The following is a 14958-nucleotide window of genomic DNA, read 5'->3' as shown; positions in this document are numbered from 1 at the left end:
TAAAATTAAAAAGTAAAAAGTAATAATTATATGTAAGTTTGAGTTAGTCATGTGATTGGTTTGATGAGTTCGATGCTGTTTTACAAGCCCAAGCCCGTGGTATTTGTTATAACTTATGATGAAGCCTATTTAAATACTTGAATAAATATTTTATGGAATGCAAGAATACCAGCTTAAATCCATCTTAACTTCAGACTTTGATCCCTCTCCACAGATTTAGGATAAATCTAAGCTGATTTACCAAAAATTTAAATAACTTTGAGCAGTTTTAAAACAAGCATTCACAATCTACAGAAGTGAAAAGCATAAACATATTAACATATTATTTACAGAGCACAAAAGATCAGTCTTGGAGACGTGATCCCATTGGGTCGTCTCTGGTTTCTACCACCATGGACCTGTTGTAAAACAGAATAAAAATAACTTGAAAAAAAAAAGAGCAGAGTTGTGCTGCAACGCATTACACGAGGCAATACATGACCAGCAAATAACTTGGAAGAGAAGAAGTTCAACGGTCAACCACACATGCACAAAACATGGGAAAATAACCTAGACAAATAACTTGTTAGATTGGTGGAACTAATTCTCCCTGCAACAGGCGAATAAATCTACCCACAAAGGGCCTCCATTGTCATTCATCCCCATCGATTATGATGCACTACATCCTTTCAGAAACTCTATATCAGTTATAATAGTAGAAATTTTCCAAATACCACACAGGAAACTTCCAAATTCCTAAAACGCAGTAACAGTCACAAAAGTGCAGATTTATTATATTTTAATTTTCAAGAACCACTTCTTTATTCAGGTGTGCAGAAACCAAGAACAAAACAGACAGACCAGCTTGTTCCAATTTCACTTTTATCTAACATAGCTATTGTAAAAATAATTTGAATACCAACTTCACTCGATATTATTTACATAAAGCACAGATCAGTCTTGTAGATCTTATCACCATAGGTTCTTCTGTGATTTCTACCACAGTTGTCCCTTCTTTGTTCAGGTATGAAGAAACAGCTTCTTCTGTGATTTCTACCACAGTTGCCCTTTGTTCAGGTATGAAGAAACCAAGAATGGAAGAGATACTAGCATTTGCCCATTTCAGCTTTATCTAAGAACATTGCTATTGTAGAATTAATTTGAATGTACCAGCTTCACTCAATTGGATTCCTAAATAAGATAACTTTGTATTGCTACACAGCATCTAATACTGGGCAGCGTTGATAAATTTGTGCTCTTGGGCTTATGATCCAGCAGCAGCATTCATCAATTTCCTGTAGGTCATAAGTTTGCTCATCTCCATCAGAGCCTGTGCACCAAAAATAAATATTAGATTCACCCATGCAACTGTTGATTCCACATATATTTAAGAGAGAACACGGAACATTAAATATCACCATAAAACATCTATCAAAGAGTAAAAATTAAAAGCTAGGTTTACAAAATGTCATAAATATATAAAAAATACAAAGCAGCGTGCTTGTGCTTGTGCTTCTTAACGACTTGTGGAAAATCTGAATAAACGGAATTCAGAAAATAAATGCAATTTATCCCCCAATAAAATGAAAAAGCATGGAGTTACGTTTGAGGCCCTGTGCTTCGCCAGCTAAAAATTTAGAAAACATAAAAATAGAGAAGAAAAGCAGATCTTTCTCATAGGCTTTAGAAATTAATTAAAAGAAGAGTTCTACAGCAACACTCTATTTAGAGGTCTCAAGGCATAACACAAAAGTTGAGCATTGAACATGGTATTCCTCTCAGAGATTCTGCGATGTATACAAAAATCTACAGCAATTATAGTTGGGACAGTTGAACAAAAATGTGTCATTGGGGAAAATACAAACGCTTGACTACAGAAATATACGAGAGTCTATAGCATGCTTGCAAGGAAAGTAGGATAAATGGGAGATAGGTAAGAATGTCGTAGCAAAGACAAAAACAACAGTAAAAGTCAAATTACCATAAAAGCTAAACTGAACTACAAAATTAGACATCCTTGCATATCATAGATAAGCAACCATACAAGAGAACTCCAGAGAATTTACAGATATAAATTTAAAACAAGTCATCTCATTAGGTTAAAGGGAAGTGCTTGCTTCAAAATTTTCTCGATGTCTGAGAATACACGATACAGGTGATGATAATTTTCCATGAAGCCTTTGAAACTTCAACAACTGTTGCAATTTAGAAGATAAAAAAGAGTTCACGGGACATCGTGACAAAGTGCCTATGTCCCTCTTAGCCATGCCAGAAATCAGTACTTAACTTTGCAATTTAGAAGATAAAAAAGAGTTCACGGGACATCGTGACAAAGTGCCTATGTCCTTCTTAGCCATGCCAGAAATCAGTATTTAAATTTCAATATCGGTAATGTCACTCAATAACCTAGTTACGTTCCACTTTGGAATTTAAGTAGCTAACAACGACAGAATATGATCCATGCATGCGTTATTTAATTGTAGCCAGAGACAATCTTAAGGAACTGCAAAACATAACAAGCATTACTTAAATATGAGATTTAACTGCTGTGTTCCTAGGACATAACATTATCCACATAACTCTAAAGCTAAGTTGCACGAAACAGTGAAACGTGTACAAGTTTCCGAAATGGGAACACCTAGAAACATGACCATTCCAAAATGGGTGAGCAAGGGAAATGCAATATATAAAAATACACAAAATATAGATATACAGTCTTTTTTAATTACACGTTAACTTGCAAAAAAATAAGAATGATATACATGACAATTTAGAAGGAAACACATGTCTATATTAATTCTCATACATGATGCATGATCCCATAGCTTGGTGGTATTGACTAATGCCAATACCATACCCTCATTCACGATAAGATCCAGTGGAAATGCTATAATCCTGCCAACCCTAAAATCCTGAAAGCTGTTAAGTCTACTGAATTCCAAATGGGATATGAAATTCTATTTTATCCATGTGAAGTCTGATGAGGTTGGACCCACTCTCGAACATCCTGAAACAATTAATGGTGATATTAAAAATTTAAGTAAAAGTTGGCATTCTCCTTTATCTTACCATTTCTATTGACCTCCTCCCTTTATCTTACTTTTTCTATCAACATTCTCCTTTATCTTACCTTTTCTATCAACATTCTCCTTTATCTTACCTTTTCTATCCTTTCACTTTAAGAATTTGATATTACCATTAATTACCAAGGTGACGAACTTCTCAGAGCTCAATTCCCTATCTCCATTTTGTCTTGAAGGGTCATTAACACAGACAGAGCAATCTTTTTCTAAGGATCCCGCTCAATTCCCTATCTCCATTTTGTCTTAAAGGGTCATTAACACAGACAGAGCAATCTTTTTCTAAGGATCCCACACCCCTCATGGGAACTTGGGTGGGCCTGGACACTTCCAAAAAATGCTCAAAACATCAATGGAAATGGCTGAAAAGCCACAATGCCATCATGGACACTTAATTGGGTCCAGAAAAGTGCACAAAACAACACTAGAAGTGGCTGAAAAGACATAGAAACACCACTGACAGTATGGTACAGCCAACGAGGCATTTCGTACCATTTTGGTATTTCTAGGCATTTCAGGTATTACTAGGACATAGCCAAACTACGTGTTTCCTACAACTTAGCTCTAAAGCGTAATTACTATTTAGTTCACCTTTTCAATCTTTTATTAGCCCATTTTGTACTTCTCAGGGCTAAATCAGAAACACTCATGCCATTTTGTAGGAGCATAGCATTACAGGATCATAACCAAGGTAGGCACACAATTGGCATACAGAATTGTGGCACGATCAGTTGCCTGTTATTCACAATCAAACAGAACATCAGGGCAGAAAAAGTATGTGTTCCTGAGAAGATTTACCAGGCAGGAGAAGAACTGGTAAGATTTGAAGTTTTGGTTCACCTGAATTTTGGAATCCCTAAGAATGTATTGAATTTGGTCTCAAGGGTTGTTCAATATTCATTGTGGTATTTGGCCCGATGACTGTTCAAAGTTCTTTGATGTTGAGATTGGCAATCTCACCACTAGACAACGAATGTGTCCCCTGAAAAGAAATGTCTGGTCACCCTTTTTTACTTCAACATAGGCCAAGTCATGTAGCACATCAAGTTGTAGGAATATGTTAAAGGACGGAAGTAAATCTCCCAGGTGATTAAGGGCAGTATTGCAAAACCCCACATTGGCAGAAAATTTCAAAATTGCCTAGGGTCTAGGGTCATCAATTCAGGAAATAGGCAAAATCAGAAAGAAATCAGCAAAATTTAGCAAGCATAATCTCAGACCTGCAAAATACGAAGAAAAAAAAATCCAAAGCCTTAGTAACCTGAAAAGCTCAGGAAAAAAATTAAAAAGTGAAATTGGAGAATTTTGTAACACTAGTTTTAAGGGAATCTGATTCAACAGCCATCATAGCTGGTTTTTGGGTAATTCCACTCAAACCCCCAATTAGCAGATTCAAGGGGATCAGCAGGTTAAGAGCCTTAATGTAGCTCTTGTTTGAACAGAAGAAAGCAGCAAGCTCCAACGTTGATGTTATTGTTAATATCTTGTGCATTAAAGTGACCATCTTTGTAAGATAACATCACAGTACAGAAAATTAGTGTTAAGGTTAATTACCTGGTTAAACCACCTTAACCATCTTAGGGTATTATACATGACAAATGAGTGGGTGGTACATATATTCGCCAAATCTGTGTACTTAGGTAGCCTACCTTGGGCTAACCCTATAATGTATTTTTACAGTATCATTAATAATATATGGCATTTATTATTCTCTCACTATATTGTGTGTTTATTTTCATGTGCATATGCTGTTATATAATCTTACAAGGGCACGGTGAGGAACTAGCTACACAGAAAAAAGTGGTGCTACAAAGGATGGAAGAGCAAGATATCAGTGAAAACAGAATTCCCATCTAGCAAGGGCCCTTTCCCAATCCAAGAGATATTGAAAAATAATGCGAGTGATGTGCAAATGATTCTTAAAATCCATAAATTAACTTTGGAAAAGATCAATCATGGGCATCATCAAGAAAATCATTTTGCCATGATTCCGTACAAGTCTATGTTGCATGAATTTACAAAAAAAGGAATAGGGGCATGGGAACGAATGTCTGGAACATCTGGAAGCTCCTCCAAATTCCCATAACATTATAAGTTAGGAAATTCCCATCAAATTACAAGTTAGGAATGGAAACAAACTATATATATATATATATATAACAAAAATATAAACAAGCATAGCCCCTCAAAAAACAATAATGTTAGCCCATTTGAAACTGATGACCTCCCTTCCAACAACAATTGCATATGACTTGGCTCTATCATTTAGAAATTAGAGGTATATTTTAAAAAATTGTTAATTATTATATCCCCTTTAACTCTTTTTGTTAAACATATAACCCTTTTTAAAAATTATCCTCCCATATGAACAAAGATTTAATACAAAAGGGCAAATTTAAAAGAGAAATAGCGAGTACAATATAATTTGAATAAAGCAATGTTAGGGTTTTTAAAATACTTTGTGATCCATCATCAACCACAATTCCTTAACAGCACTGTCACAGGAGACGAACTGAATCAACGGATGACAAGGCCAGAAATGGGAATTTCCCATCAAATTATAAGCTAGGAAATTCCCATCAAATTACAAGTTAGGAATGGAAACAAACTATATATATATATAACAAAATTAATGAAAATATAAACAAGCATAGCCCCTCAAAAAACAATAATGTTAGCCCATTTGAAAATGATGACCTCCCTTCAGACGACAGTTGCATATGACTTGGCTCTATCAGTTAGAAACTTGGAGGTATTTTAAAAATTTGTTAATTATTATATTCCCTTTAACTCTTTATGTTAAACATATAACCCTTTTTAAAAATTATACCCCCATGTGAACAATGATTTAATACAAAAGGGCAAATTTAAAAGAGAAATAGAAAGTAGTAGTACAATATAATTTGAATAAAGCAATGTTAGGGTTGTTAAAATACTTTGTGATCCATCCTAAACCACCAACCACAATTCCTTAACAGCACCGTCACAGGAGACAAACTGAATCAACGAATGACAAGGCCCCTATGCAACATAGCACGGATCACTTGATCTGTTGGAGAACAGCACACATCACACAAGTAACTGATTTGAACAAAAGCAGGCAACGGGGGGGAGACAAAGCACAATTTCATAGAAAAAATAGGTTGCAAAAATAATTTGCGTGAATCAAACAGACAGGCAAATAAATTGAAATATTGCAGCATGAAACACTACAAGCTCCTTAGCTGGTTTGGTGTTGAAACTTGAAACAGTCCTTTTACAAACTTGTTTCAATGCCAGAAATGGGACTCAGCCTTGAGATGCACAAGAACATGTGGGCATCTCATGGCCTCTCATAGGTTAGGAACACCAGACATCCTATTACCTATTGAGGGGCATCTGCAAACATCTCAGGGACATTCATGATATGGGCCTGGACTCAACAAAAATGTCAGGAATGTTTCCAAACATTCCAATGGCATTCCCACCAATTTGAGACGTTTAGCTCCCATCCTCAGGTTTCCTCTAACAGGGGAACTCTGGGCATTGCTTCCTCTCAGGAAGAAAGATGTTTCCATGCTACACTGGAATTACAATAGTATATATAGCAATAAAAAATTAAGAAATTCATATGTACATATGCCCCTGTACAAATTTACAAGAAATCATCCTCTTTGGTCTGAACCAACTGAATACAATAAGCTAAACTAATCAATTCCCAATCCACCCAATCCCATTTTTTCTCTTAAATCCCAGTCAACCACTTTCCAAACAAATATTCCCCCCCACTCATCAACCAATCTTATCTCTCAAAATCTCTTCTCCCCAGTCATCTCCACCCCTACAAACCAGATACGACTTTCCCCATACTATGTGCCTTTAGTTTGGTTTTCATGCTAATTATTTGTCAATAGTTTCAACAAGTGTGGATAAGTGCGTGGGTGCTGACAGGCATGTGTTCCAGAACCTTGGATAAACTGCCACTAGCACAGTATGTTAGTAGAACCTTCAAATTTCAGTGTTTTGATCAAGCACTAAATGAAAATACATGAAAAAATTTGGAAGCCTTCAGGGAATTACCCAGTGCTTTAGAAAAAAAAATATAAAGTGATGTGGTTCCCTGTGATTATATATACTTATAGCAGTTTGTGGACAAGAGTACATCATTCATAAAACACTAGTGCAGTTTTCGTATAATTTTAAAAGGACAGAATCCCATCTGGCATCAACTAATGAATCATGAATGAAAAGGAAAAGCAAGGATTCAAAGCCTGAAGGAACAACAATTAATTAAAAGAGAAAAGAAATTAAGAAAATTAGGCTTAAAAATAAAGGGGAAATGAAGATTAAAGGCGAAGGAAGATAAATCAGTTGAAAGATAAGCAGAAATTAAAATGCCTAGAATCCAATAAAACAGAAAAAAAAAAAACCCAATAATAAGCAGAGAACATGATGTTGATGTCCGGGAATGCATACCTCAATAGCAATAACCGTGGGGGAGAGGTGAGAGACATCCTTGTTACCGAGTCCTACGGAAATATCTGCAATTTCAGCAAATTATCAATTTGTTTGTACTATTCTCTCAAAATTAATGAATTCATAATGAACGAAACTATAATAAAACCAAATATAGACACGAAGCATGGATCCCAAGTATAATAATTATAAGTTGACCTACAACTACTAATAAATAGAAGAATATTTCCCAATTGACCCTTAGAGATAAGAATACCAAAGAATCATATACAAGTGTGTCTCAATAGCCATAATAATATCTTACACATACAAATCCTCACTTGATACTCATGAAAACCCATTCCATGCTGACCTACTATTTATTTATACAAGTGTTTCTAAAGGCACAACACAATAAAAAAAAAGTTCTTCAAAATATTTGGCAGTCATACATATTAAATCATATGCACACATGGAATTCATAGATACGAAAATGTGCACACCACAATAAAGTTATTTTAAAAAATGAATAAAAACTATAGAATGAAATATACTTCGTAATGATACTTTTACATCAGAACTTGCATATGCCTCCGCTCTATCCACGTAAAGTTTAGTGAGCCTTGTTAAAGCCTGCAAGATCCACCAAAAGCATGAAACATTGAGCACACCATAAATGTTTCCAACATAATTAATTCAGAAAACTGCAATTGTTAACCAAAGATAGCTCCACTTCTGCACAGTATCTGAACACATTTGGAATATTTTGGATGTGAGATAGTACGATATATACATAGTGGTATACTTAGCACATAACAAATACACCAGTATTTTTAAGTAGATCTGTGCGTAGCTAACAAACAGAAAGTCAAAACTGATACACCATACAAAAGCAGTAAGTATTTCATATCAGTTGGAACAAATAAAAGCCATGAACTCCTAGCATCAGAAAGAGGAGATGATAGTTTCCTACTTTCTCCTTTCCTTCTAGATAAGGGAGGGTTCTTTACAAACAAATATTACCAATTGCCCTTTCCTAATGATCCTGCTGCTTCTGTCAACACTAGTCATGTAATTTGGAAATCAAAGGGTTCTTTACAACCAAATATTACCAATTGCTCCTTTCTAATGGTCCTGCTGCCTCTGTCAACATTAATCGTGTAATGTGGATATCAAAGGATATTGCTAATGAAATTCATACATGTTTACATATTGTATTGTATACATTGCAGACATGATGTGATAGAAATATTTATGCACCGTTACATTGCAGACATGATGTGATAGAATATAGCATCAAATCCAAACAGTCATGGAGATTGAGAAGGTTAACTATCATGACACAAAAAGTACAAAGGAAGAAAGTGCACCTGTGAATAACAGTCAGCAGATGCTTGGCCTAAGAGAGGTCGAGATTCTGTCCCTACTGCTACAACTCGTGCAGCCAAAGCCTCCAAAGGCACATCCAACCAAACAGTAATTCCTTGGCGCATGTAGTTCCTTTTGAGGAACAACACAAAACAAGGGAAAGCATTCACTCACTGGATCCAATACATGTTACTAAGAATAAAAAGGCTGCATCAATCCACCATATAGTAACAAAAATAGAAAGGCTGAATATGAAATCTGTATCAGAACAGAACAGATTCCTAACCAATTTTGAGGGCGAACTACAGCACCACCTCCAGTGGCAATGACTAGACGATACATAGTAGATAACTGCTTCAGTACTTCACTCTGTCAACCAGACACTAAAACCAATCAGTTCAACATTAGAAATTGTAGATTCTAACTAACTGTGAATACCAGATTTAAGGATTCCAGTAATTTGTAATACAGGAAAGCACCAAACAGAAAATAAAGTACTTGCTATTTTCTAAATCAACATGGAATTACTGACACCAAAACACAAAACAAAAGAGAATCAATCCTCTTTCTATTTATACAAAGAAGTTGAGTTAAACAATTTAAGAATCTTCGCTAGATATGAACTGGCAGATTGCACAACAATGTAAACAACATAGAACACACTGGCTCGAAAGTGCATAATTTAGAGTCATATAGAATTTAGAGGATTGTACTATAAGAACTGTAAAATATTTGTAATCTAACTACCTCAGAATCTCTGAAGCCCTGTTCATTGCGCTCTTTGAAAATCTGTGCTACAGATGCACCGCCTGAGGCCTCCTCCACCAACTGATCACTGTAACAAATTTTATCTAGGGTGCGTGAAATTGGGGCAAATGAAAAAGACACCACAATAATCAGAGAGGTGAAATGGTAATAGACACCTAAAGGTCTACAGGAAACATACCTGTCAAAAAAGTAATATCCCAAGACTTCTGCTAAAATCTTTCCAACAGTTGTCTTTCCACTACCCATCATACCTGAAAAAGGAATATTTTGGTTTACCCAACGATGTAAATATGGAATAGCTCATATATTGTCCGAATAACCAGCCACCACAAGCTGTCTGTCCTGGGTAGACCCTACAGATCTCTAATTACCAACAACTTACCAACAAGATATATACATTTTCCTTTCAAATGTGGGATAATCTCTTCAGCCTTCTTCTGCATTGAAAATATCTTATTAGGAATACAAAACTCAATAAATTCATCACTGCTTCACATACTCGAACGTGGGCACTCGAATCGTAGCACTCATGAATCATGATAGCTAAGCACAATTGCACGTCGGACTTACAAAATAAAATTAGGAGTGAAGCAACATTTCAACAAAAAAATAGCTTGCTTGCTACTAAACTCCTAATTTACACGCACTGCATATGTCAGAACTTGAAAACTAACCTTCAATATCAATGTCTCCTGATCCCAAGTACTGAGTTCATCTGTTTTGACTTCAGACACTGCTTGCCATGAACAAAATTATAATAATATTAATAGAGAGGAAAAGGAAATACATGAATACCATAATGGAGTGAGAATAACATGTCATGTATTGTTACAGTCTCGTGACATACCATTATACCGAACAAAACTTCTATATAAGAAGCATTTTCATGTAAAGTCTTCAGAGAGGGTTACAATTTAATGATGTATAACAACAAAACAACAGCTTTGAATGTTCTGAAACATAAAAGAAGTTAAACAACAGATAAAACAATCTAGGACTTGCAATCACTGAAACAGTACTTAACTAGATAATATTTTCTTCCCTTTGAAAGAACTTTTAGTTTTAAGTACATTCCCTAGAAATATGAAGAACTGTCAGTTTCCAACAGATATTTGACTTACATGACACTGTAAATGTTCCTTTTCCTTGCACAGTGCCTTGCTGCACCCTGAATGAATTACAAATGGATTGAAGCACTTATGAACCAAAAACAAATCTAGGTTGTGAGTCTTGCACACACACACACACATATATATAGAAAGAGAGAGAGAGGGTTTACACACACACACATATATATATAGAGAGGGGGGGTTTACGCGCGCGCACACACATATATATATATATAGAGAGAGAGAGAGAGTTTGTGTAAACCGTATCAATGATGAGGATACATGGATGGTAAAGCATGTACTGTGTAAGCCAAACTAATTGGGTCAATGCACAATTAAGCATTGTGTACCCACTTCAGGACGTAACACTTAAAGAATACCCAAATCATGTACAGAACAAAGGAATCCATTTACAGAGCTGATGAGCATTTACTATTTAATATTTATGTGGTGACATAGAACTAGCTTGTTAAATTCATGTTAGAATAGATATATCTAGAAAAAGCATAGAAAGTATGTGGAAGATAGAAAGTACATAGAAGAGTGTTGTAAGAAAATGCACAAAGTTAGTTATAACGTATAAATATGGGCATGACTGTTATGGTTTAGATCATCGAAACAATTAACAGGTTATTTGGAAAGTTGACAAGACCACAGATCCAATCTGCAAGGGCAATGCACAGGCCACTACTAGCAGAGAGCTTCATGTCAATACACAGGCCACTACTAGCAGAGAGCTTCATGGCAATACACAGGCCACTACTGGCAGGGAGCTTCGAGGTGATGCACAGACCACCTTTTAAGGCAAAAAAAAGGAATGTCGACTAGGAAGCCCAACTTCAACAAAATGCATCCAAGGAGTCAAGTCCAAGGGAATGTATGTCAGCATTCAAAGATCAGAAATAGCGCAGTAAAGTCACAAAACAAAGGAAGACCAAATCTTCCAGAATGGACAAATACAGGACAAGGGGAAGATCAAAAACAGCTCCGATACCACGTGATAACAAATCTGGATGACTGTCAGATTAACAAACAAGATAATTACTTGCAGAAATCTGAAACTCAGGATTTCATTCAATTTTGATGAGCCAAACCATGAATAAAAGACCTATATCTGCAGTCTAAAAATATTAATATTGGGGTTAATACACCAGTTTTTTGTGGCTTGGACCATCCGAACAATTAACTGGTTATTTGGAAAGCTGAAAACACCCCAGATCCAAACTGGGAGGGTGATACAGAGGCCACCACTAGCACAGAGCTTCAAGGCAATACACAGGCTGCTTTAAGGCAAGATGAGGGAGCTCAAAGAGGAGAACCAACTTCAACAACAAAATGCATCCAAGGAGGCAAGTCAAAGGGAATGTGTATGGGCACATAAAGATCAGAAAAAGTGCAGCACAGTCATAAAACAAAAGATGAGTAAATATCTTCCGGAATAGACAAATACAGGAGGCAGGATTACAGCCAGATCTGATACCACATGATAGGGCTTCATATATTCTGAAGATTACCAGATTGACAAACAAGACAACTACTTGTGGAAATATGAAACTAAGAACTTCATTCAATTTCGATGATCTAAACCATGAACAAAAGGCCTATATAGGCTAAAAAGATTAATATTGAAGTCAATGCTCCAACTAGATTTGTGCATTTTTCTACCTTCTGTTGTATTCAACTGTCTTCTAAGAACCTTCTATCTTCCACATCACTCTTATACTTCTTCTAGATCTATCTATTTTTATATGAATTTAACAATCTATTTCTATGGTATTAAATAATTACTCATCAAAAGTAAGCCAATCTTTGCTCTCAATAGGAATAAGTAATTGACAAAAACTAAGCTTTTTAACCCTGGTTTACATGTGGCCCCATACCTTTTAAAATTGAGAAATATATCTGGTGTAAACATATGAAAACCTCTGCACTACTCTGCTAGGAGTGAAAAAAAGTATATATCAGGACTATTGCATACAAATTTCAAAATAACTAGTACCAAAAGGTTTATGTTGATGTCACTAATTTCCAAACATGCCAAATAGATACACTGAAAAGACAAGCAACTACCTCAATCGATATTTCCAGAGTTTACTGAAAGATATGTCCCCCAAATCTAGACCAGAAGACCTAAATTCACTACCCATTGATAGATATAGAAACAGATACTTTGAGGCCAAATGTTTTAAGAAAAGACCAGATAACAAGATGTAGTAAAAGTATGGAGAATACTGTGAACCCAAATATTAACAAAATACAATATGGCGACCTGCAGTAGAAATTTAGCATTGGTGATCTGCCAATATGAATGTCATCAAGAATTTGAGCTCTGAGTGTACTCAAAAAAATTTATAAAATTCCTCCTTAATATTCCCAGGAATTCAAAGAAAAGTTGTCAGATCAGATCTGGTTTTAGAAATCAATTTCAAGAGACAGAGACTATTAATCCTGAGAATGCAAAAGGCAGTCCAGTTCCTTCCTTGTCTCTGGGCATTAACATTGTCACGTTGAAAAAATTTAAAATTTTGCCAATTCCCAAGGGCAATCTCAGATCCATGTTAGAAAATCTTTTAACTCAGATACATGGAATCAGTATAATATTTGCACCAAGAGGAACCGAGGTGCATTCTACTGCATTCATGGGAATGGGGTGATCCATTAACTCTTTCATGGTGCATTGGATATGGAAGTTAACCCAAGCTCATCTAAACCAGGATCTGATATGCACCTGGAGGTAACGAAACTCAAAGATAAATATCCCTACTTCACACAAATGGACGATGTATGCATTATTACAACTCTAAATATGCAACCCGAATTTAAATGGATTTGGCTAATGTATATCTTAATTTATAGGAATTTACTTCAAAGAAAGCCCAAGTCCCTGGAGCAAGGCTGATGACATAAAATTGAAAACTCAAATCAATGTTATAATACCTACTATATAAAATGCTTTGCTGTTTAATTTCTGGACATATAAAGGAACTTACAAGCATATCTTCCATTAGAAGTGCAGGAAAGAGGCTTGAAAGAGGGCAATCTGGCATCATTTAAAACACTTCTTTTCTCAGGAACCACCACATGCAGATTGTTGCATCTCTGAAGCTCTCCTCCCTTCCATTGTCCAGCAAACTTCACAGATAACCTTGTTTTCCGTCTGCTTGCATCCTGAAGAGGACAATAAGGATGGGACTGGACCTTCCATGAACTACCCAATTCAATTCTCCCCAGTTCCATGCTCAAAACTGTCATGGAAGACCCAGAGACCACAAAATTGGTACCAACCTAAATTTTCAAAACGGGTCTATGAGCAAACTCCAGAAGAACCCACAAGATAATGAGTAGTTATGTAGGTCTAAAGGTCCCCAGAATACAAGGTTCCCAATAATAGACACACAAAACCTCAATACCCTTCCAGGGGCCAACAGTATTGTAGAAAAGCCCACGAAAATTCGGATTGGGACAGGCAATTGGATTATCAGAAATTTATCCGCTAATCCACGATTCAACTCTAGCAAATTACAAGTTTCTTCGTTGGAAATAAATCGGGTATTGCTTGAAAAACGAGAAAGAACTTGCTGATTCATCAATTCGGCAAGATGAACAAAACACATCCAAAATCAACTCCGACTCCACCGAAATCTTTGGACAAGACACGTGGGATTCAGGGGTGCTGCTTTAGAGCAATCCCCGAACGTGGAGGCGAGAATGGCCCCAAGCAATGCAGGTGCCTCCACATTTAAGGGCACTTTGGGGGTGTTCAAGGGCAGTGGGAGGTTGTTGAGAAATCCGCTGAAATGTGATCTGTGGTGGGCAGTTGGTAAGGAGGGGTAGAGGTTATTGGACTTGACTTTCTGATGAAAAACTCTTCAGTCCCCACGAGCTTAGGAGGAGGTTGGTAATCTCACGGGAGGGGAGGCAGATGTGGATAAGACTTCTTTTCGACACACGTATATATACATATGGGGGGACCCAACTTTTATACTGCTTCAGACAAACCCTATTCAATATAGGGTTTTCAACGGATTTGCATAAACAATATGAATTTTGAGGAAAAACTGCAACAACAGAAAGAAGTAAAAAAAGACGGTTCGCTGCATAGTTTTACTAATCAGGCCTCTGCATAAGTTCAACACGCTGATTCGGATAGAATGAAAAGGACAAACAGGGATACTGTAGCATATTAAATATTTCCAAAAAAACGCAAATGGGAGTATACT

The 14958-nt window shown here is 36.2% G+C and overlaps 1 protein-coding gene across 1 annotated transcript; it reads right to left on the bottom strand.

Moving 5' to 3' along the window:
* Positions 1-746: 746 nt before the first annotated feature.
* On the bottom strand, positions 747-14744 carry LOC149197822 (shikimate kinase 3, chloroplastic-like). The gene is made up of 10 exons (XM_089405984.1): positions 13729-14744; positions 10304-10362; positions 10012-10066; positions 9808-9880; positions 9609-9696; positions 9148-9230; positions 8864-8993; positions 8048-8126; positions 7515-7579; positions 747-1309 (listed from the first exon to the last, which is right to left on the bottom strand). Exons 1-10 carry the CDS (start codon positions 13988-13990, stop codon positions 1244-1246), a joined length of 960 nt encoding a protein of 319 aa, XP_089262110.1. The 5' UTR covers positions 13991-14744; the 3' UTR covers positions 747-1243.
* Positions 14745-14958: the final 214 nt, after the last annotated feature.

This window comes from Pinus tabuliformis, chromosome 2_2 (assembly GCF_031772625.1).
Source record: "Pinus tabuliformis cultivar Carrire ecotype Pingquan chromosome 2_2, CPIR1, whole genome shotgun sequence".
Classification (NCBI taxonomy): Eukaryota; Viridiplantae; Streptophyta; class Pinopsida; order Pinales; family Pinaceae; genus Pinus; species Pinus tabuliformis.
The sequence above is the reverse complement of the archived record's forward strand: the minus strand, read 5'-3'. Positions and strand labels throughout refer to the sequence as shown.

Coding starts and splice junctions, on each gene's coding strand:
- LOC149197822 (XM_089405984.1), bottom strand. CDS start 13,990: ATGACAGTTTTGAGCATGGAACTGGGGAGAATTGAATTGGGTAGTTCA. Junction 10,363..13,728: donor TTCTAATGGAAGATATGCTT/GTAAGTTCCTTT, acceptor CATGGCAAGCAG/TGTCTGAAGTCAAAACAGAT. Junction 1,310..7,514: donor CCACGGTTATTGCTATTGAG/GTATGCATTCCC, acceptor TTTGGTGCACAG/GCTCTGATGGAGATGAGCAA.